The sequence below is a fragment of the Microchirus variegatus genome, assembly GCF_963457635.1.
Source record: "Microchirus variegatus genome assembly, chromosome: 6".
Classification (NCBI taxonomy): domain Eukaryota; kingdom Metazoa; phylum Chordata; class Actinopteri; order Pleuronectiformes; family Soleidae; genus Microchirus; species Microchirus variegatus.
Window position 1 is genome coordinate 33,391,573 of NC_139807.1, and position 23,855 is coordinate 33,415,427.

The 23,855-nt window shown below is 42.9% G+C and overlaps 1 protein-coding gene across 1 annotated transcript; it reads right to left on the minus strand.

Moving 5' to 3' along the window:
* Positions 1-1,897: 1,897 nt before the first annotated feature.
* On the minus strand, positions 1,898-22,486 carry phlpp2 (PH domain and leucine rich repeat protein phosphatase 2; the record flags this gene model as incomplete). The annotated part of the gene is made up of 18 exons (XM_083890881.1): positions 22,233-22,486; positions 20,445-20,578; positions 15,241-15,431; positions 15,005-15,130; positions 14,184-14,338; positions 11,388-11,534; positions 11,079-11,309; positions 9,417-9,619; positions 9,258-9,318; positions 8,877-8,972; positions 8,332-8,487; positions 6,239-6,439; positions 5,361-5,523; positions 5,143-5,273; positions 4,259-4,378; positions 3,588-3,782; positions 3,269-3,500; positions 1,898-3,184 (listed from the first exon to the last, which is right to left on the minus strand). The coding sequence occupies exons 1-18, from the start codon at positions 22,478-22,480 to the stop codon at positions 1,898-1,900; spliced, it is 4,077 nt and encodes a 1,358-aa protein (XP_083747007.1). The 5' UTR covers positions 22,481-22,486.
* Between the last annotated feature and the right edge of the window lie 1,369 nt (positions 22,487-23,855).

Below are 23,855 nucleotides of genomic sequence, written 5' to 3' on the forward strand. Positions count from 1 at the left end.
TATATACATATACATATACGTATATATACATATATATATATATATACATATGTACATACATATATATATATATATTCATCTACATATATATATACATATACATATATATACATACACATATATATACATACACATATATATATATACATATACATACATATACATATACATACAGATATCTATATATACAGTTTTTCTCTTTTTTAATGGTTGGTGTCCAATATTGCGTTTTGTGCCGTTTACATTCTTTTTAATATACTTTGTCTTAAAAAATAAATAAAACTTTTATAATTTAGTATTTTTTAAATCTACCGTATGTAATTTGACGACTTGGTCATCATCTGTGAGACAGACGTCCCTGCACTTAATCATAGATATTTTTATGCTTTATATTTGTCATATATTTGCTCTATAAATGACGGCGGCTACGGCTGAATTAAATGATCACATATGTAAGATTCTCTACATATTAAATGGGAACGGGGGGAAAATAAAAAAGATAAAATCATAACCACAATGTTTGTGTGAATATAAATGTTAATATTCTGCTGTGTGTATATATATAACCGACAAGATCACGTCGCTGAACAAAGCCTGGATACGTGTGTGTGTGTGTGTGTGTGTGTGTGTGTGTGTTCTTGTACTTGCGGCATATTGAGGACCAGTGAGGGATTTTAACCAAACAAAGTGAGGACCGTCCTCACTTCTTTGAAATCACTTCCTTAGGCACCGTTTTTAACACAGATCCTCAATTTGGTACAAAAACACCCTTTTTCCAGCCCTGGTATTTAACACATGTTTTGCTCTGGGGCTCCACCTGCAAACATTTTATGGTACTGCACTCAGTAGTTCTTTATAGATGTCATTCATGAAGTAGATATTTGTAATTGTGTTGATTTATAAAGTGGAAATGCTGGTCCTCAGTACGCAGCAAGTACAAGAATGTGTGTGTGTTCTTGTACTTGCCGCATACTGAGGACCAGTGAGGGTTTTTGACCAATAGAGTGAGGTCATTTTTACAAAGTGAGGACATTTTGTCCGGTCCTCACTTTGTTTTCATTTAAATCACTTCCTTAGGTTGTAAAGATGTTATAATCTGTTTTTAACACAGCTCCTCAATCTGGTACAAAAACCTGTTTTACAGCCCTGGTGTTTCACACACATTTTGGTCTGGGGCTCCACCTGCAGACATTTTATGGTACTGCACCCAGTAGTGGATATTTGTGATTGTGTTGATTTATTAAGTGGAAATGCTGGTCCTCAGTATGCAGCAAGTACAAGAATGTGCGTGTGTGTGTGTGTGTGGGGGTGGAGGGGGCGGGGCTCTAGGCTGGATCATAGGCACTTTTTCAAGTTTCAGTCACAGGGCTTTTCTTTTTTTCTCCAGGACCTGAGAGACCACAGAGCCCCTGGAGAGGAGTTTTGACCTAACTGACCATCATCATCATCATCATCATCACCATCATCATCCAACACACACACACACACACACACACACACACACACACACACACCCAGATTGCTTGACTTTCCAAGTAAAGGGAAATGTTGCCGACACGTTTGAACACATGAGGTATCTGTGATATCCAGCCATCCCTTTCCACAACACCGCGCTCCCTCGCCGCCCGGGGACTTCAGTTCCCCTCTGGATACTCAGACCACGAACACACGTCACCGCAGTCGTCCGTCACCTCTGATTCAGTGTGTGTGTAGCGTCACTGACGACGACGACGACGACGATGCGTCAGCGTCCCACAGGATTCCTCGTCCTCACAAAAACCTCCGAATGGCAACGTCGAATTCCACATGTATGAGAAAAGAAATCTCTCCCGTCTTCACTGGAATGGCACAATCACAGAAACACATCATCATCATGGCCTCCCTCCCTCCTCCCTCTCTACAGAGCAGTGTCGTAGACTTCCTGCTGCTGCAGAATGGGAGTCGGGCCTGGACCTGGAACCAGGCCGGAGGCAAACACAGGAGGGTGAGGATGATCCCACACAGGTTCTTTGAAGCAGGGCGCGGACGACGTGACGACAGGACTCTGACCTCGGAGCTGCTCCCTCACCTCCTGCTCCAGACTCGCGGGAACGATCAGCTGATCTTCAGGGTCCTGCTGCGCCGGAGCGTTGAAGTAGCCAGACTTCTTCTTGGGAGCCTCCAGGGCCACTTCGATGAGGTTGTGACTGTCTTCGGGAGCCACCACGGAGCCGTTGGACAGCTTCTTTACAAACAGGCTGGACGTGGACGGAGACTTCTTCAGGTCGGTGATCTCCCGCCCGCACACGGCCAGCAGGCAGCCGTTTGTGGCCGAGACCACGACGCTGTTCTGTCGGCGCATTTTACCGCCGCTAAAGTCAGAGTTTGGCTTTTCACTCTCAAAGTCTCTGGAGTTCTGAGGAGAGCGTGAGCGCAGCTGGAAAGCACAGCAGTGGATGTCCACCTCCACCTCCAACTTGCTGCCGTTGGAGATGACTCCGTCAGGGGCTTCGTCATCGCTGTCCAGGCCGTTGTCAGACTGGTTACTGGAGAAGGCGGCACAGGAGGGCTGACGCTGGAACAGGCCCGGGTGAGGTCCTGCTCCAGAGCCGGGGACCATGATGCCACACAGTGTGGTAGCAGGGTGGAGGCTGCAGCGTCTCTCTGGACGAGGGGCGAGGCCGGACGACTGATGCTCGTCTGAAGCCGTGGACCCTGCCTCGCTGCCGACCTCAGAGGCCGACGTCTCACTGTTGAACTCGGAGATGATTCCACTGCTGGATGAAAGCGTGGCTGCGTCACCGGGGCCTGGAGTCAAAGTCACAGTCACAGGAGCTGGAGCAGGAGGAGCAGGAGCTCGTGGTTCAGCGGCGGTGGAGGAGACCAGTGTGGGATCACAGGTGCAGCCGTCCTCGCCGACACGCAGAGACACCACCACGGCACCGATGTTGTCCTTGCAGCCGTAACTCTGGGCGAGCGTGCACAGCTTCTTGGCCGCAGCGCGGGGATCTCCCACGGCCTTCACGGTGCACACCGCCTCCTCGTAAGAGACCCACTCAAAGAGCGCCCGGTTCCCCAGGATCAGAAACTCGTCCTGGGAACACAGCGGCTCGGTTTGCACCCAAGGCTTCGGAAGAACCCACGGAGACAAGTAAGAGCAGCCCAGCAGGCGAGAGCAGCACGTCACGCCACTCACTTTGTTATCCTGCAGAGCAGAAAGAGCTGTTAGAGCGACGCGTTCGCGTGTTCACCTCTGAACCACGGAGCGACACGTTTATGTTAGATCTACCTCGGTAATAATGGCTTTACTCAGTTTGACTCTGTCCATCTCCTCGGTGCAGTTCTCCAGGCTGTAAACCTTGGACAGAGGAACAGGTCGACCGTCCCGGCACAGCACGGCCTGACATGTGCCCACGTTGGCCACGGTGAGGCTGAGGTAACCGCCGGGATCGGACAGGTTACGATGGATATAACACAGTAACGCAGACGCTCCCAGTTTCTGTCCGGCCATTCCCAGTTTCCTGTTTGGTTGAAAAATAAAGAAAAGCTGCCGATCAATGCCTGAAAACACAGATACGTCCACAGACAGAGAGGAGGGAGACAAACACCTGTGCGACGTGAGGAACGTGTTGCACATGTAGACGCCGTCGACGCTCGAGTGCTGCAGTTCCTCGCACAGCACGTCTCCCATGGTGCACTGCAGCAGCCGAGGCACTTCCTCGTTGCGGTCGCCGTCGAAGATTCCGTAACACGCTTCCACGCCGTCTCCAAAGCGGTCGGCGGTCAGCACAGAGACGCACAGCCTGCTCCACACATTTACAGAAACACGATGTCAGCGTTTTACAGACACAGATCTGAGCCAAAGACGGAGAAGCTTCTTCAACAATGACCCGTTTAACAATTATGACAAGAGTTAAAAGCTAATAGAAGGAGGTTTCACTGCACCAGTGAGTCAGATTCAGTGTTAAAGCAACATCCAAACAGTGAAGAGACACAACAACATGTTTGTAAATCAGTGTTTATACAGATTGACAGAGGACACACGTGGTAAACCTGTTCATTTAATATAGAAGAGAAGCAAACACAGGCTGAAAATACTGAAATATAATGTGATGTTATGCTTTATTTTCCTTCCATTTGAGGAAAAATAACAGTTTATTCATAATAAATCACACACAAAACTGCAAAAGAATTATCTTGATTGTTCACAGCCTGAGCTCAAACGTGTTTGATTGTAGATAAGATTATTTTAGCTTGATATACAAAGCTTTGGACTCACTTGTTTCTCTGTCCGCTCATTTCAGAGTAGCCATGGTTCCACGGCGTGGAGACACTCAGAGAATCTCCAGCTCCAGCTGTGGCTGCAGACTTCTGGTCTAACTTCAGAGTGGTGATGTGGCTGAAGAAGAGAAAATGCACAACATACAGTTACTAACAAGATCACAAAATATGTGTCAGGAGGGGCCCATGGTTGGTCAGAGGCGATTCTAGAGCCTGTAGGGGCCCTAAGCAAAAATCCCCAGGGGGCCCTTCCAACCATTATGTTACAAATAATCTGCCACCAACGAAAAACGTATGAGTTCAAAATATTTTTATATGTATATATACATAGAATATAGTATGTGAAACTATAAATGTAAAGAACAATGAAATACTGTAAATATCTTTTAAAAAACTATATAAACTTAGTAAAAAAAAATACATTATACTGTAAAGAACCCACATTATAAAACAATATAAATATATAGAACAATAAAATACTGTAAATAACTGAAAAAAACATATATAAACTGAGTAAAAAAGATATGCATTACACTGTAAATAATCCTCTTCAGAACGATAACGTCACACAGGTTACAGTGAGGTGGGGCCCCTTTAGGGAGGTTTACTACTGAGATGTCATTGTTGTTTAAGGGGGACGGGGAGGCGGCTGCTCAATGCACATTTCACTAAAAACAGCCCTCAGGCTCCAAGTGTCGGGGGCCCCCTATCAGCTCGGGGCCCCAAGCAGTTGCCTGCCTTGTAAAGTGCTTTGGGTGTCTAGAAAAGCGCTCTAGAAATAGAAGATAGAATAATAATAATAATAAGACGACGACTATAGAATCTGAGAGCAGTGAGTTCATCGTCTGAGTCTTGTTTCAGTGTCTTGGTTCAGTGTCTGACCTGAAGAGGTTGAGGGTCTTGTGCTCCAGCATCAGGCTGCTGTTGCCCGTCAGGTCCAGCTCTTGCAGAGTCGGAGGCAGAGAATCGGGCAACTGGATCTCAGTCAGCTCATTACAGCTCAGATCAACGAGCTGGAGGTGAGAGATGAAAAGAGCATGATGAACATGATGAACATGATAAACACAGTCAGGATTAACAAAACCAGACCAGGTCTGAACCTTGATCTCAGGCAGGTTGAGGATCTCTGGGAAGACGGTGACGTGGTTGGAGTGAGCGATGAGGGTGTGGAGCCTCTTACAGCTGGACACAGTGGACGGGATGCTCTTTAGTTTGTTGCCGCTCAGATTGAGCTCCTCCAGAAGCTCCAGTTTACTCAGCTTACTGAAAACACATCAACACGACAATGAATAAGAAACTGATAATAAGAATTATGAATATCAGTATTTTACATCATAGCACAAAGTCTCAAATGTTAAATACAAAGGGCCACAGTATAGAAGCTCTACGTCGGTTACGCAGACCCCTCTACGTCGTCGGAGAGTCTCTACGTCGTCTCCGGCTGCACAAAATATTTTTTAAATGTCCATCAAGGGACAACGGAGACAGCAAGAGTCCTCAGGACTCTGTGATTGGTCCTCAGGACAGGCCGAGATATCGCTGCTCTGTGTCGTCCACAGAGGCGGAGCTGATCACCGCCGACGACGTCGCTGCCAAACTATAAATACGTCATATCTTAACACACACAGCACATGTTTAGACTCTAAATCGTTAATTTCTCGCCACAAATGATCTTAAAACTGCGTTCAGGGACAGAAAAATATTTATTTCAGGTGAGAAACGGCCACTGTTTTCAGCTGCAAAAACAACAACAACAGTCTTTCTCTTTCGGACGCCATTGTTCACTGTAGCCAAAAGCACAACAACCTTACGTATCGACTCCTACTGATCGGACGGGAAATTGCAGTGCGTATCCGGCACCACGACGGAGAACTATGAAGGCTGGAGGCGTCTCTGTGGTTACGCAGTCAGATAGGGAACAATAATAGTGCATCAATCATCCAGATCATCCAGTAAGATGATGAAGCTCGTCACAAACCTGGCTGGAAAGGAGAGCATTTGGTTGTAAGCCATGTGAAGGATGCGCAGGTTCTGGTGTCCGACCAGCAGAGCAGCACAGTCCTCGTTCAGGTTGTTCCCGCTCAGGTAGAGCTCCTGGAGCGTGCTCAGGCTCTCCTCTGATTGGCTACTTGGTGGAATGCTTTCCAGGGAATTGGCGGATACGTTTAGGGATTTAAGGCTGTGGAAGAAAAGCTGAGATAGTTAAGATTCATACAAATATGACATCAAAACAGTCCTTATTTTGTTTGCCATGAATTTGGAGACATTTGGTTACATCAAAACCTCCAGGTTACAGTGAAACATCGTCATATATCGCAGAGCTCTGTTCTGTTTTAGTGATTGTTTATCAGTCTATAGATGGATAGATGGATAGATGGATAGATGGATAGATGGATAGATGGATAGATGGATAGATGGATAGATAGATAGAAAAGTTGATAGATAGATAGATAGATAGATAGATAGATAGATAGATAGATAGATAGATAGATAGATAGATAGATAGATAGATAGATAGATAGATAGATAGATAGATAGATAGATAGATAGATAGATAGATAGATAGATAGATAGATAGATAGATAGATAGATAGATAGTCTGAGACTCACATTTATGTTTAAATGTGTGACTTTAAAATGTGAGACACTTGTTTTATAGAAGAGAGAGAGAGTGCTGTGTTTGCACTTTGTTTTACTGTGTGTGTGTGTGTGTGTTTGTGTGTGTGTGTGTGTATGTGTGTGTGTGTGTGTGTGTGTGTGTGTGTGTGTGTGTGTGTGTGTGTGTGTGTGTGTGTTACTGTGGTAATCAATAAACATGTAGAATAGAGGGATCTGCATTTTTACAGTTATGTATTTACTGCAGATGATTTAGGAGGTTTCTCCTCTCTCTCTCTTTTTAATTCTCATGACAACAATAAAGGTTACTTAATAAATTATTTCTATTGGTGTCGCATTAATCTTCAATATTAGTGAACCTGCACATGTACTAGAGGCAGTAATGATAGCTTCAGTGGTACTTCTGCATCCGCTGTTGTTAAATCAAGGCCTCATATTGAAACGAGAGCCTCTTAAACGTACAGGACTGCTGACATCTCAGTGTCAACATGACAGTATGAATATGTGAAATTCTACCCTGTGAAGCCATGTTTATGCAGACTGATCATCATCATCAGCCTCTTCTCTATCACGGTGCACAGAGCAGTGGCTGCCATCATCATCATCATCATCATCATCATCATCATCATCGTCTCAGCATTAGAGACGGACCCTAAAGTACGTTTGACGATCTGAGCTGCTAATGCTAATGTGTGTTAAGTGATTTACCACAGGAAACACAGGGAGAGTAAGCTGAGCTCCAGTTATTCTCCACAACACTGACCACAATCATCACTGCACGTACATGACATCATTATTTCATCAGCCAAACACAATGACATACAATCATAAGAGAGAAGAAGAGCAGAGGAATACACTACCATTCAAAAGTTTGGGGTCACTCACATTTTGAGAAATTTTTAGAAAAAAAACGAAATTTTGAGAAAGAAATCAAGTTTTTGAGAAAAAAAATCTAATTTTTGAGAAAAAAAATCAAATTTTTGAGAAAAAAATACATTTTGAGAGAAAAAAAAACTTTTAGAAAAAAAAATTTAAAAATTGAATTTTGAGAAGAAAAAATTTTTTGAGAAAAAAATACATTTTGAGAAAAATTTATTTTTGAGAAAAAAATAAACTTTTTGAGAAAAAAAAATTTAAACTTGGAGAAAAAAATAAATACATTTTGAGAAAGAAATTTAAATTTTTTTAATTATGAGGAAAAAAAAGTTCTTATTTTGAAGGAAAAGCACTTTTTTCAGAAATCAGAAATACACTCTATACATTGTTAATGTGGTAAAAACGTCTGGTCAATATCTTGACTATATTTTCTATTCATTTTGCAACTCTTGATGAATAAAAGTCTGACTTTTAATGGAAAACACAAACAAATTGTATAGGTGAGCCTGAACTTTTGAACGGTAGTGTATGTTTCAAAGAAGATAACTAAGAGACTTAAGTTACAGAGGAAGGACTCACTTTAAGGCTTTGTAAAAGAGGCTCTCGGGGAGTTGGGTCAGTTTGTTGTGCTGCAGGTCCAGAGCTTCCAGAGGGACGTGATCCAGGAGGTCAGGAAGTCTCTGCAAACAGTTGTTTCCTGACAGAAGCTTTCTCAAACTCAAGCTGTTGAACAGTCTGTCAGAGGCCAGGAGAGATTTTAGAGAGGAGGGTTAGAACAACAGCACAACAAAGAGGCACAACAACCACAGAACCAAACAATCATTACAGAAGTCTTATTCAAATGCCAATGTCTCTGATGAAGGTGAGCAGTGAACGATGGCGACTCTAGCACTAAATCATGTGTTGGTGTAACCAGAGAAGACGGCGATCAGCTGTTTCTGAGCTTTTTTTTCACGAAGATTTCATCATCATGACAAAATCACAAAAAGGAGAGAGAGGTAAAATGAGACACCTCAGTTTCTGCTTCCTAGAAGCTCCCGTTCACGACATAAGGCTGAACATTAATACACATATTTACATGTATTATAATAATAACAATAAGATATAAATAACGTGAGAATAACCTGGAGGGAAGCTCAGACAGGAGGTTGTGTGTCACGTCCAACATCTCAATCTTTCTGCAGTCACACACCCAGTCGGGAAGATACTCCAAAAGATTCCTGTCTCAACACACAAACGCGCACAGTCACACAAACAGAGAAGAAACACACATGTGCACTCACACGCTGTCATTTTTAAAGTCATAACCAACATAATGCAAAAGCTATCTTTATGTCATCTAAACATTTGGAAGTTAGTTCAACAACAGGAAATAATGTTTAAGACGAATATGAGCCTTCAATTCTGTGTGTGAGACAAAGTAAATCCAGTCTGGATCACGTAAAGATAAGATGTTTTAAAACACACAACAACAACAACAATGGCTGCCTCTTATTTCCACTCACTGGGACAGCTCCATGTGCGTCAGCTGGTTGGGGACAGGATAGACGTTGACTGTGGTTAAACCTGTGGGGGAATAAACATTAAAGTGTGTTCAGCAGCTTCTAAAACGATGGCCGTCAGGTGACGACAGCGTCCAGATCGACGCTCTGTGCGAGACTCACGGTTGTTACTGGCATGAAGCATGCGCAGGGTGAATCCGCTGAGCGTGAGCGCCCCCAGCTGGTTCCTCTGGCACTGCACGGTCTCCAGGTTACAGACGGGGCTCAGGTCCAGCGATTCCAGGCAGTTGTCGCGTAAATCCAGCTGCGTCACCTGAGTCAGCGACTCCAGACTCTCACTTTTCACCCGGCGCAGTCCATTCAGTCTGGATTCATCACAGAGGATAAAGAGTTAATGACGTTTGACAATAGATATTTGTTTAGAACAACTGGAGTGACAAAATAACCCTCAACACTTGGTTTTGAGGCCAGTTAAGATTAAGGGTTAAGATAAGAATTGACTCTTAGAATCAGACTTTTTGTCTACGTCTTAAAACAGCTCCTCCACCTTTAACACCGAGTAGAAATGTCTGACAATGACTGTGTGACCGAGCTCCACCATGAGATCCAGACTCTCCTTGACCTCATTCATCCTGTTAATAAACAGCAACATGTGTTTTATGAGCGCTGCCAGACCACTAATTCACCACAGATGCACCTTGCCCCTTAACAAATGTGTTCCACCACTGCCAAACCACAGCCTCACCCCACAGGTGGAGTTATTATCAGATTGTGGGCGGAGCAGCGATTCCTCAGATTGACACTTCCTTTGTGCCACAGCTGCTCCTCTGAAGATGTGAGCGTAGAGAGTTTATATGAAAGCGAGCGTGTTTTCTATAAATAAACGCAGAGTAAAAAGGTAGAGCTAACAGGAGGAACAGCTGAGGCTCATGTAAGAGTTTAGGACACAGGGCGGGAGGAGGAGGAGGAGGAGGAGGAGGAGGATGTGTCCTCATGTGTCCTCATGCATCCTCAGATCACAGAAAACACATTCACAGATGCTTCAAGATCACGTTTGTCCACAGTGTCGAGCTGCATGAACTCAATCTGTCCTCAGGACGGATCAGAGACCACATCCTCAGCTCATGACACCTGACTAATATATATATATATATGATATATTCACAGGTCTTTTACACTATTAATGCTCATATGCTCATTTATTAGCAGCCAAGACCAAAATACTAACAGTTTGTTTTATTTAGTTTTTTTCCAGTGTGACATGAGAAAAAAAAAAAAGACGAAAAAAAGAGTGAAATCTCGAGTTCCAAAGGGAGATCTCGAGTTTCCAAAAATTTTCAATTATTTTTTTTTATCAAATTATTTTTTCCATTTTTTCCAAAGTTTCCAAAAAAAAATTTAAATTCAAAAATTCAAAAAAAAAAATTTTTTTGGGGGGGGGGGGGTGGGCAAGATCTCGAGTTTCCAAAAAATATTTTTCACATTTATTTTTTTTTTCATATTTTTTATGACTTTGAAACTCGACTTTGAAACTCGAGATTTCAAAATTTTTTGATCTTTTTTTTTTTTTCATGTCACATCACGGGGGCTCCGTAGTGGAGAACTTTGATTCACCACCTCCGCAGTGGATCACATCTGTGCAATCATGCAGATCCGATCATTAACAGAAACGGGAGACAAATCAGGGCAGATGTTATCAGGTCTGATTCTGAACTTGCATGATACACAATTGCATTGAATGAGTAGAGTCATGGAAAACAATGAGAATCTGCAGACACTCTGCAGAGGCTGAGAGCTGTTTGTGTTCTGTGAGCGGCCTCTTACCGGAGATCGATGTTTTTCAGGTGGTTCATCCTGGAGAGAGAACACAGCTCCAGAGTCTGCACTCTGTTCCCGGCCATAGACAGTTTGTCCACTGCACTCAGCCTCTCCAACACCACGGGGATGTGACAGAAGCTGTTGAAGGAGAGGCCGAGGCTGCTGAGCTGAGAGAGGCCGCCCAGCTCCTCAGGCAGTGAGCTCAGGTGGTTTCCATCCAGAGACAGAGTCTGCAGGCTGCAGCATACACAACATATATATGTGTGAATACAGTCTACACACAGTACATGTGCATGTGTGAGCGTGTTGTCAAACCTCTGCAGGTTGCCGGTCTGAACCGGGACGACGTGGATGTTGTTGCAGGAGAGGTTGAGCTCTGTGAGTGTGAGGATCTCACAAACACACTCTGGGAAAACACCCAGACGATTGTGAGACAGGTTCAGACTCTTGAGCTGAGAAAACCTGGACAAAGACAGAGAAATGATGACAGGGAACAAACAACCAGCTCATCATTATTCACTCTCATGTCACTGATATTATTATCATTATTATATTATGCTCCTGGAAAAAGAGAGAAAAGTAGAACCTTAAAGTGGTTAACAGGAAGCATCGATTTACAGCGAGTTATCATACTTTTTTTTTTTTTCTCAAAACAAGTTATTTTTAGACCTGTAGTGACATATAAATAAAATTAAATGGGTTTTTAATAATCTGGTACCAGAGAAATCTCAAATGGCACAGATCGTGCCAAACTGTGCCAAACTGTGCCAAACAAGAGAGAACGCCTAGACATCTCTTTAATAAAACCTCTGTAATTTCACTCTGCTTCACTTCAGCAGCATCAGACTTTGCACAGCTCATGTCCACATGTTACATGACCTCCATGTGTTTTTAAGCTCCTGCTGCATATTTTAAAGGTGATATTTTCTTTAAAATGCAATATTTTTTTAGGCGAGAGGAAAAAAATCCTTCAGTTATGCTGTGTTCCATGTACATTTACTCTGACACAGTGGCATCTACAGTGAAACTAGTGTTATCTTTATTTTGATACCAAGATAATCCACATAGAGCTTGTAACTGCAGAGATATACTCTATTTAGATTGTCATTTTCGAGCAGGGACTCCAAAAAGAGGGTCAGGGAAGAAGAGGTTAAAGGGTTAACAGGCTCACATCGCTCTGTTCTCAGCTCCACTCATCACTCTTTTATCTTTACATCCACCAAAGGAACTTTGATGCAGAGAACAGTTGTGTGAGTGTGAGTCAATGGTCAACATCTCCCGTCATGGACCACATCAGTGTCACTATAGTATATCATTTATAGAAACAACAGTCACAGAGTGAGTGCTTTCCCACAGCTTCGTTCCACTCCTCTGTCGGGCAAAGTTAACAAACCATTAATCATAAAAGCAGAATCCACAGCAGCCTCATAAACGTTCATCAGATTCTCTTCTTTTTACCTTTTGATTTATGCTGTTCACAAACAAAAAGACTCATATGTGTTCGTCATAAATCACACGTTCAGACTTTTACCTTTAATCCGTCCTCGCTCTGAACGCACAGAGAAGAAGGAAGGAAGCTTCACAAAGTGAGGAGTAAATCTTCTTTACAAAGCAGCAGAATCAGTTCTTACATAACTTAATATATTCAGAAACAGCACACAAAGATAAGCACTAATGCTGCATGGATCTGAGTGAAGGGAGCGAGAAGAGGTTTGGAGACAATTAGCACTTCACAGAGAATCTTCTTTCCTCAGCAGCACCAGACTCAAAACTCACTGTTTACACACTGAACAACGCTAAAATGAGAGGGGATCACAAGCTGTGATGTAGAAGTGAGAAAAACAGTTTCTTTAAAGACTGAAGAGTGAATAATGTTTACGTTATTTGTCAATGAAATGCATTCATGAATACTCTGAAACACACTCACACAGGAACAGTACGGAAGACTCTGTGCTGAATAAACATCCGTCAGTTCAAAGACAACACAGTGTAAAGAATGAAGGTTTTTCACCATCTTCATATCATGAAAAGACTCAGGAAGAATCTGTACCTTTGACTCTAGCATGGAGGAGGTTTTCTACACAAAGGTACTTAAATAACAACCACTCCTAAACACCATGTCAGAGCTCGGCTGTAGGTGCAGAATACTGGTTTTCATATTTGATAGCCAAGAACACACACACACACACACACACACACTCAGGCTGGTAGTGAGAGGGCTACAACAACTAGGGATGATGGCCAAAAAGAGAGTGAAACAGCTGGAAAAGTACTTTGCCATCTCTGCTGTCTCTGCAGACACGTCCACGTGTTGTCTTTTTGACACAACAACAACACAACAACACAACAACACAAAGTGCAAAACCCAGGATGTGTGATGGTTTGGATCAGAGTTCATGTGACGACTGATCTGCATCTGAGTTTGTGAAGGAACCATCGATGCAGAAGCTTTGATCAGAATCTTGGAGAAAGAGATTTGACCTCACATTCAAATCAATCTGAGCTGCTCTTCAGTGACGACCTGAGAGTTTTACAATAGATTTAAAGATCTGACTCATTGTTTATGTACATTGTAAATTGTAAATTGTAAATGTGTAGTCTTTTATAAATGAGCTGGATCTTTCTAAAACTCAAAACTAAAATTTCTATGTTTTTGGGGACATTTTATATTAACAATGTCCTGATGATTTTTACTGTTTGAAACATTTTAACATCTGCATTGTTTGATTACAGCAAAGCACCTTAAAGTAACTGTTTTCAAACGGTTAAACTCATTTAACACGTCACAGATGTGAGTTTTTCTTGCATTTTTAAATGAAATATTGTGTTTGTATATTTCAGCGAAGCAAACACTGATCCCATAGCTACAATCTCAGTGTTTCCATCACTTTACTAAGTGGTCTCAACGTCTACAGTCTCGAGAAAACACCCAGAGATCCAGTCAGTTTGGTCAGCAAACTTCCCATAATTCATAAGATTAACAACTGAATCAGGACAACAACATTTTACATTAAATCCATGGTACTTTGTGAGCGATGCTGTTCACAGACAATCATACCGTATATATATGTGTGTGTGTGTGTGTGTGTGTGTGTGTGTGTGTGTGTTTACTTGGGCAGGTTGAGCAGACCTCCAGGTCCCTGCACACTCATGAAGTTATGTCTCAGGTTGAGGTGAGTGATGTCCTGGCAGTAGAAGAGATATTCAGGGACGGCCTCCAGACTGTAGCAGGACAGGTCCACCATGCTGACCGTCTGAGACACCACCTACACACACACACACACGCACACACACACAGATTACTATCGTTTTGCGTTTTTCTATTCATCATCATAACATCACAGGAGCTTCTTTCGCTGCATAATTACACACAATTATATTATGTGTGTACGTAAGATTCAGAGTCAGATTTTACTTTTCTCTCTTGCAGACAAACACTTTGCTAATACGTGCATTTATGGATCATCTCTCTCAGTTGTGCTTGTATAAAGGAATTCTTACTACCTCTGAATGCATAGTTATTCTTCTTGTACCTGCTGCATACTGAGGACCAGGTAAAGGTGCTGACAACGTGAGGACCAGCATTTCCGCTTTATAAATCAACACAATTACAAATATCTACTTCACAAATGACATCAATAAAGAACTACTGGGTGCAGTACCATGAAATGTCTGCAGGTGGAACCCCAGAGCAAAACGTGTGTGAAACACCAGGGCTGGAAAACGGGAGAATAGCATGTTTACAACCTAAGGAAGTGATTTAAATGAAAACAAAGTGAGGACCGGACAAAATGTCCTCACTTTGTAAAAATGACCTCACTCCGTTGGTTAAAAACTCTCACTGGACCTCAGTGTGCTGCAAGTACAAGAACACACACACACACACACACACACACACACACACACACACACACAGACACACTCTTGCTTACTTTAGACGCCTGTCGATGCCACCTCTGATAATCTGTGAGTGTGTCAAAGTTGACAAAGTAGGTCTGAGCTTGTGATCCGGCCGAGCTGAACATCAGACAGTGTTGTCTCCGCTTCACCTCCTCCACCTCAGGACGGAGATAGAGCACAGATACAGTGTGTTGTTGGAGTTGAGTATTATGGGCTGTACCGTGGAGAAAGTGGACGTTATCTATCAGTTATAAAGGTGATCCCTCACCTTTCCCCCCACCAGAGGTAAGATGTGCAGCTTCCCCGTCAGACTGTCTTTGACTGAGGCCACGATGAGGCAGGTTCCGCACAGGAGAACCTTACGCTCCGCCCATTTATGCAGCTGCGTCTTTCCCTTCCTGACGCTGAAGACGCCTTTCAGCAGCGTTCGCTCCTGCTGGTCTGGGTTCACTGGATGCTCTGGAGGAAGAAGATGAAGATGATGAAGGTGAGTGTAGATCTGCAGACACTGATCCACTGCAGCAGAGCCACCACCTCCTCCCTCCTGTGATAAACACATTTAGCTAATTAACAGCACAGTTCAACACAGTCACATACAGTCTGTCCTCACGGGTCAGCATGATATCACACACCGTTGTTGACTCATTAGCATTAGCATTAGCATTAGCATTAGCAGTGATTCTAGGAACTGGTCTGAGATCAGCACCATGACCTCATGTTCTGTGACGGTGTAATAAAGGAGAGACGGTGGATCCATTCAAGTCCCTGTGACGTGACTTGAATGAGCTTTTAAATCATGAAAAATTCACCTTCATTCTCTGAGACAACAGAGACAAGGCCACGATAGCTGTTACTCACACCCACACAATATTATGGTCTGTCTGAGTCCAGGAACGTTGTGGTTCATCACTGTTTGTACAGAATATTAATGTAAATCCATCACAGGGTCAACATCTCTCTGTCCTCCATCTTAATGCAGTTCTAACCTGGTTCTAACCTGGTTTTAACCTGGTTCTAACCTGGTCTTCACCTGGTTCTAACCTGGCCCTCATCTGGTTCTAACCTGGTCCTAACCTGGTTCTAACCTGGTCCTCACCTGGTCTTCACCTGGTTCTAACCTGGCCCTCACCTGGTTCTAACCTGGTCCTAACCTGGTCTTCACCTGGTTCTAACCTGGCCCTCACCTGGTTCTAACCTGGTCCTCATCTGGTCCTCACCTTGTCCTCACCTGGTTCTAACCTGGTCCTCACCTGGTCCTCATCTGGTCATAACCTGGTCCTCATCTGGTCCTAACCTGGTCATAACCTGGTCCTCATCTGGTCCTAACCTGGTCCTAACCTGGTCCTCATCTGTTCCTCATCTGGTCCTAACCTGGTCCTCATCTGGTCCTAACCTGGTCCTAACCTGGCCCTGACCTGGTCCTAACTTGGTTCTAACCTGGTCCTCACCTTTGTTTTAACCTGGTCCTAATCTGGTCCTCACCTGGTCCAAGTATCAGGACCAGCCTCAGCTGTGTCTGTGCTGAAGGACACTAATGTCAGGTCAAGTAAGCACAGAGGAGTCACTGCCTCTGCTGTCCAGATGTCCTCAAACCAACATATGCTGCCTCTCTCTGTGTTTCACTCCTTCATCCTCCTCTCTTCCTCCTCTTCTTCTCTCCTCCTCTCTTCTCTCACTTCACAAGGACGTCCACATGAAAAGAAAAACCTCCACAGAAACTGACAAAGAACAAGAAGCCAAAGTGCTTCTCGTAACAAAGTGGTCGATCGATAGCAGAGGCTGATCCTTAGGAGTCTCCTCGCTCACAAACACATGATTATTATTACAGAGGTAAACTCCTGGAGAGGCTTAGACTCACATATGTACTGTAACCAGTTTGTCTACTGTACCTGAGCACAAGATATGCATGGTTTCAATGTTTACCGTGCGTAATTAGAGAGATACGACATCTGAACCACTCAAATACTCTGTCGTACCAGGTTGGAGCTCAAAAACAGAGTGCAGGAAACCACTCGGGTTGTGTGCAAGGTAAGGTCAAGGTTAGGTCAAAGTAAGGTCAAGGTTAGGTCAGTTATAGGTCAGTGTTAGGTCAGTGTTAATGTCTGAAAAGGTCTCGTCCTCACCCAAGTCTTAACTTCACAGCCCTTTAAAGTTGTGCGGATCAGTTGAAATGCTGACTCAGCCGACTACAGACGTGTGTACACACACACACACACACACACACACACACACACACACACACGCATATGCAGCAACTGTGCAGGTGCAAGAGCGCTGAGTGCGACAAAGACAGAGAAAAAGCCTCAATTTAACTTCAAAAGCCTTAAAAACACAACATCCTGCTTTTGCTCGTCCACTTCAACACAAGCACACGTCTGAAAACCATCAGCCTCTTTAGTTCCCAGCCATAAAAACAACTTCCAAAACAAACACATATCCCCTCAAGGTCTGTGGGGTAGTTTGTTGCCAGGGAAACAGGTGACACACTAAATCAAAGTCCAGTGTGGATTAGTCGACTTCCATAATGTCACCAGAAACCTTGAGCTGCTAAACGACCACATCCGTCCCGGGGATGAAGAAATCTGGTGAAGATGAGACCTGGACACGTCCGTGGTGAGGATTTCTGAACTTCAGACACAAGAATCTCCTAAAATAACTATAGACTGAGTGTTTTCTGACGTTAAAACCTTTAGAGAACTATGAACGTTGCAAAATGCTTCATTAACATGATTCATCACAGAAGCCACGGTGGATCACAGCCCGGTGGACTGAAGCCAGAGCTTCAACACTCTGAGCTCCACACTAACAAACAAACACTGCAGTTGTTTTCACCACAGACTTTTTTTTGTCTTTTGTCTTTTTTCTTTCAGCGACTCAGCGTTTAGAAAATGTTTACTGGCTCGTCCGTGTTTATTTTCATCTCATCTGTTCTTCACAGCACGAGGACGGAGGAGGGAATTCAAGATGAATTTCCTGAACAAATAAGAAGATGGTGGAGATGAATGAATGACCTGCTTCACTGCACCGAGAGAAAACAGTGGAGTTTACACTCACACGGGAATAAAAAGCTTCATATGAACATTTAAGTATATCAAATAAAAGCATGTTCTCTCTTTGCTGCACGAAGGTCACGGACTTTTTATAATGAACAGATGTCACGGTTACAACCTTGTGCCAAACCCTCACTATCTGCACACCGTTGATACCTTTGAGCTTATTAAATACAGACATGGATCGTTCAGAACAACCACGTCCACCTGTGATCGACACCAGTTCACTCAGTCACAGTAAGATATTAACAGTAACATCACGGCGGCTTCCTCCTCCTCTTTTGTCCAGGAGTTGACAAAACTATCTCCACAGAGCTGAGGCTCTTGGTCACAGTGACTCTGACATCTGACTAAAGCCAAAAACTCCAAGCACTTCCTGATATTGGCAGAAGAAGAACAACAGATCATCTGCTCACATAGAGACGAGGAATAAGAATGAGAGCAAAGGAAGTGGCTCATCAACACTTGCCCTGATGCACTTTGACAGTGAACTGACTTTCTTCAAAAAAACAAAAATTATCTCGGAATGACTCGAAATTTACCATCATAATAGTCGACATCATCCTGAACAAGGATCCGTTGAAAATATTTGCAAATTTCTTAAGGAATAATTTTAATGAATTTTTGAAATTCAGGAAATGATCCATTTGCCCTGATGCACTTTGACAGTGAGCTGACTTTCTTCTCAAAAACAAAAAGTATCTCGGAATGACTTGAAATTTACCATCATAATAGTCGGCATCGTCCTGAACAAGGATCCGTTGAAAATATTTGGAAATCTCTTAAAGGGACAATATGTAGTATTTATGGGTTTATATAACCCAAAATCCACTTTTTTATACATAGTATGTGCTCCTGCATTGTCTAGTCTCTGTATAATAGTTTTTGTTTCATTTTCGTAGTGTTTCAAAAAGTCATGTAAAATAACATGGTCGCGGACCGTGGTTGCATAGCCACTGTTAGCAGAGAGACGCCATGTTTCTACCAGAGCCTGTAAGGACAAACGCGAGAGAACAAATCAAGCGTCTCTTTACTTGTAGCTAAAGTCCCGCCTCCACTCTCTCCCATGGTAGCTCCGCCCTCTCCCTCGCCTCACGAACCTCATCTGCTGACACGGAGAAAGACGACGAGGACGACATTTGACCCTCTGAGGACACCGTAGCGCTCAGGGAAGGGAGGGGGTGAGCAGAGGAGCAGTTCTTTGTTGTAAATTTCAGCCTCTCCTCTAGATGGCACTATAAACTACTGACTTCACCTTTAAGGAATAATTTTAATGAATTTTTGAAATTCAGGAAATGATCCATTTGCCCTGATGACAGTGACTTTCTTCTCAAAAACAAAAAGTATCTCTGAATGACTTGAAATTTACCATCATATTATTCGGCATCGCCCTGAACAAGGATCTGTTGAAATTTTTTGCAAACTTCTTAAGGAATAATTTTAATGAATTTTTGAAATTCAGGAAATTATCCATTTGCCCTGATGCACTTTGACAGTGAACTGATTTTCTGTGTGTTTCGCTGAGTCAGCATCACTCAGTTAATGAAATGAAAACATGTTGGTGAACATCCTTTTACTTTCAATGGCACATTTCTTAATTGCTGCTAGTGTGTGAGAATCAATGTGTGTGTGTGTGTGTGTGTGTGTGTACGTCAGGTGTACAAAGACACACGTGCATTTCTTATGTTACACAGTCAGTTTGTCTGTTCTGCTGCTCCTCCTGTGTTTGTATATATATATCACACCTGCACCAGGACATTTAATCATTGCAGGTCCAGGGTCACCACCATGGGAGGATGTTGACAGTGGTGAGTGAAGGGCAGACCCACACAGGGACAGAGAAACTCCACAGGAGACAACGGCGCCTTCACTCATTCACTGTTCACGGCCACAATGGGAGTGTGTTTGAGGCTAAACAGGACATTAGAGACAGCTTAAGAAAGAGAGGCATCGCTCTCTCACTGAGGCTCAAATAACAACTGCTGCACTGCAGTTTACTGTGAGGAAAGTGAAAGCACACACACGCACACACACACACACACACACACACACTTAAGCTCAAAGAGAATGTGATAATAAAAACTACTGTGGAACTTTTGACCTGTTGCAACACAAACCTGGATTAACCACAGTCACATGACAAGTCAAAGTCTTAACTTTGACCACTTTTATTCCAAGATAATAAAAGAAAATCCTTTAATAACAAACTCAAACCTGTAATGAATACAAACTTGTGTTGAACTTGTGTATTCATTATGATTCATATATATATATATATATATATATATATACTGTATAAGCCATTCCCCATACAGGATGAGACAAAGCTGCCATTGCCTTTGGGTCTAATATCAGCGTCAGACACCAGATCCCACAGAGCAGCAGCGATGACCTTTGACCCCCCGCGTGCATCAGTACTCACCACTGTAGAAGCGGATCAAACAGCTCAGGTCAGAGTTTGCTGCTTCTTGCTGAACTCGCCCAGCGTCAGCGTAACCCATGGACGCCAGGTAATTGTAGAGGATCTGCAGAGGACGCTCAGAGGAATCCAACCTCCTGACGGTGAAGACAAAGAGAGAGAACTTTAACACAAAGAGTGAAGTAAAACCCACTCAGACGACTTGAACCCATCACCGAGGAGGTTAAAACAGAGATGAGAAGAAGAAAAATGTTAATGTGGAAAGATAATCTGTTTCCTACAGATTATTATTACAGTCAACTCTGTTTGATATAAGTAGACTTTCACATGAATGCTATGATTAGTTTGTTTGTATTTATATTTGCTGTGTATTTTAAGATATTATTAGACCCACAGTGAGGACATTTACTGCGTTACACTCTTACAAATAAGAGTTCCAAAAGGGTTCTTCTACAAGGGCTGAGGTTCTACTTGGAACCATTTGCTTCTGAAAAAACCTTTCCTTGAAGAAAGGGTTTTTCAAGGGTTCTCTGGACCAAAATGGTTCCAGTAAGAACCATTTTGGTCCAGAGAACCCTTTAAAACCCCTTTCCTGAATAAAGGCTTTTAAAAGGGTTCTTAGTGGAACCCTCCAAAAGGGTTCCAGGTGGAACCTTTTCAGGACCGACTTTAGGATCGCCTTCAAGATTGTCTTCAGAATTGTCTTCAGGATCGACCTCAGGATCGTCTTCAAGATCGTCTTCAAGACCAACTTCAAGATCGTCTTCAAGACCGACTTCAGGATCGACTTCAGGATCATCTTCAGGATCGTATTAAGGACCGACTTCAGGATCGACTTCAGGATCGACCTCAGGATCATCTTCAGGATTGTCTTCAGGATCGACTTCAGGGTCGACTTCAGGGTCGCCTTCAGGATCGACTTCAAGATCGTCTTCAGGATCATCTTCAGGATCACCTTCAAGACCTACTTCAGGATCGTCTTCAAGATCGTCCTAAGGTTCGTCTTCAGGATCATCTTTATAGATCGTCTTCACAATCATCTTTAAGACCTACTTCAGGATTGTCTTCAGGACCGACTTCAAGATCGTCTTCAAGATCATCTTCAGGATCGCCTTAAGGATCATCTTTATAGATTGTCTTCAGGATCGTCTTAATAGATCGTCTTCAGGATCGTCTTCAGGATCATCTTTATAAATCGTCTTCAGGATCGTCTTCAGGATCATCTTTAGGATCGTCTTCAAGACCAACTTCAGGATCGTCTTAAGGACCGACTTCAGGATCGTCTTCAAGACCTACTTCAGGATTGTCTTCAGGATCGTCTTCAGGATCATCTTCAAGATCATCTTCAGGATCATCTTCAAGATCGACTTCAGGATCATCTTCAGGATCATCTTCAAGATCGACTTCAGGATCATCTTCAGGATCATCCAGAAGACCTCAGTCTCCTCAACAGATGCAGTGTGTGTGTGTGTATATGAGAGGATTGATATTATTAATAAATCATCTTAACTAGTTAGTTTGAAAAGAGAATTTTGAGTTAGCTCAACTCTAACTTTTCTAACAAAATGTTATTAGTTGATGGAACTTTTTTTAAAAACTGCAGATCTTTCGTTGGGCTGTAAACTCAAATATTTATTGCAGTTAAGTTGCCTTTAAATTTTGAGTTTTCTCAACTTTTTCTATTTTACAGTGTGTGGACTGAGGCAGCGTCAGGGTTGGTCTTCTGCAAAGGTTCAGTCTCTGAGCTACAGTTTCACACTAACTTCTTCAGAGGTCAAAGCCCTGGTTTACCTGAGCAGGTCTCCGTGCAGCTGGACGTAGAGTCCCCGTCCGTCCCTCTGAGGACACAGCTGCTCTACAGTGGTGCTGGTGGAGCAGAGGACCAGCTGCAGGTCACTCTGAGGCTGAGGCTCCACTGAGGCTCCGCCTCCGTACACCGACAGACAGCCACGCCTCAGGTCGCCCTTCAACCAGTCACGCTCCCGTGATCCGAACCGGGTTTTCCTCGTGACGCAACCACGACTCCCGTTCCTCTTCATGTTCCGCTGATGAGACACAGAGAGACTTTAGATAGATATGTAGATAGATAGATAGATAGATAGATAGATAGATAGATAGATAGATAGATAGATAGATAGATAGATAGATAGATAGATAGATAGATAGATAGATAGATAGATAAGTAGATAGATAGATAGATAGATAGATAGATAGATAGATAGATAGATAGATAGAAACGTAGAAAGATAGATAAATACGTAGTTATGTAGATAGATAGATAGATAGATAGATAGATAGATAGATAGATAGATAGATAGATAGATAGATAGATAGATAGATAGATAGATAAATAGATAGATAGATAGATACGTAGATATGTAGATAAGTAGATAGATAGAAACGTAGAAAGATAGATAGATACGTAGTTATGTAGATAGATAGATAGATAGATAGATAGATAGATAGATAGATAGATAGATAGATAGATAGATAGATAGATAGATAGAAACGTAGAAAGACAGATAGATAGATAGATAGATAGATAGATAGATAGATAGATAGATAGATAGATAGATAGATAGAAACGTAGAAAGACAGATAGATAGATACACAGATAGATAGATAGATAGATAGATAGATAGATAGATAGATAGATAGATAGATAGATAGATAGATAGATAGATAGATAGATAGATAGAAACGTAGATAGATAGATAGATAGATAGATAGATAGATAGATAGATAGATAGATAGATAGATAGATAGATAGATAGATAGATAGATAGATAGATATTGTGTTGATTTATAAAGTGTAAATGCTGGTCCTCACTTTGCCAGTGAGGACCTTTACCTGGTCTCAAGTATGCAGCAAGTACAAGAATGTGTGTATGTGTATGTGTGTGTGTGTGTGTGTGTGTGTGTGTGTGTGTTAATTGGCCCTCTGAATGGCCGTCATCATCATCATCATCATCTCCTGTGCTCAGATTAATCATCAACCACCTGATATCTCTGCTCTTACGTAATCTGCTGCTTCTTCTTCTTTCTGCCTGTAATCTGTGACAAACCTGTCATGTGTGTGTGTGTCACTTTGTCATGTTTCTACACAACAACAAGAACAAGAACAAGAACAACAACAACAACAACAACACAAAGCCTCCTCGGTCACACTTGCCTTTAACACCCGGATCCCGGCCGCAGCAGGAGCTCCGGGACGAACGCGGCTGCCCGGACCCGCGGGCTGGACCACGGTGTCCGGCTGCCTGTCGATACAAGCGCCGCCGCCTCCTCCTCCTCCATGAGCCGCGGTGTTAGTCGTGACCACAGCGGCTCGATCCTCGTCCTCCATCGCCATGTCTCATGTCTGTGAACGGCGGGTACGTGACTGCAGCATCTCCACAGAGAAGAGAACATTCC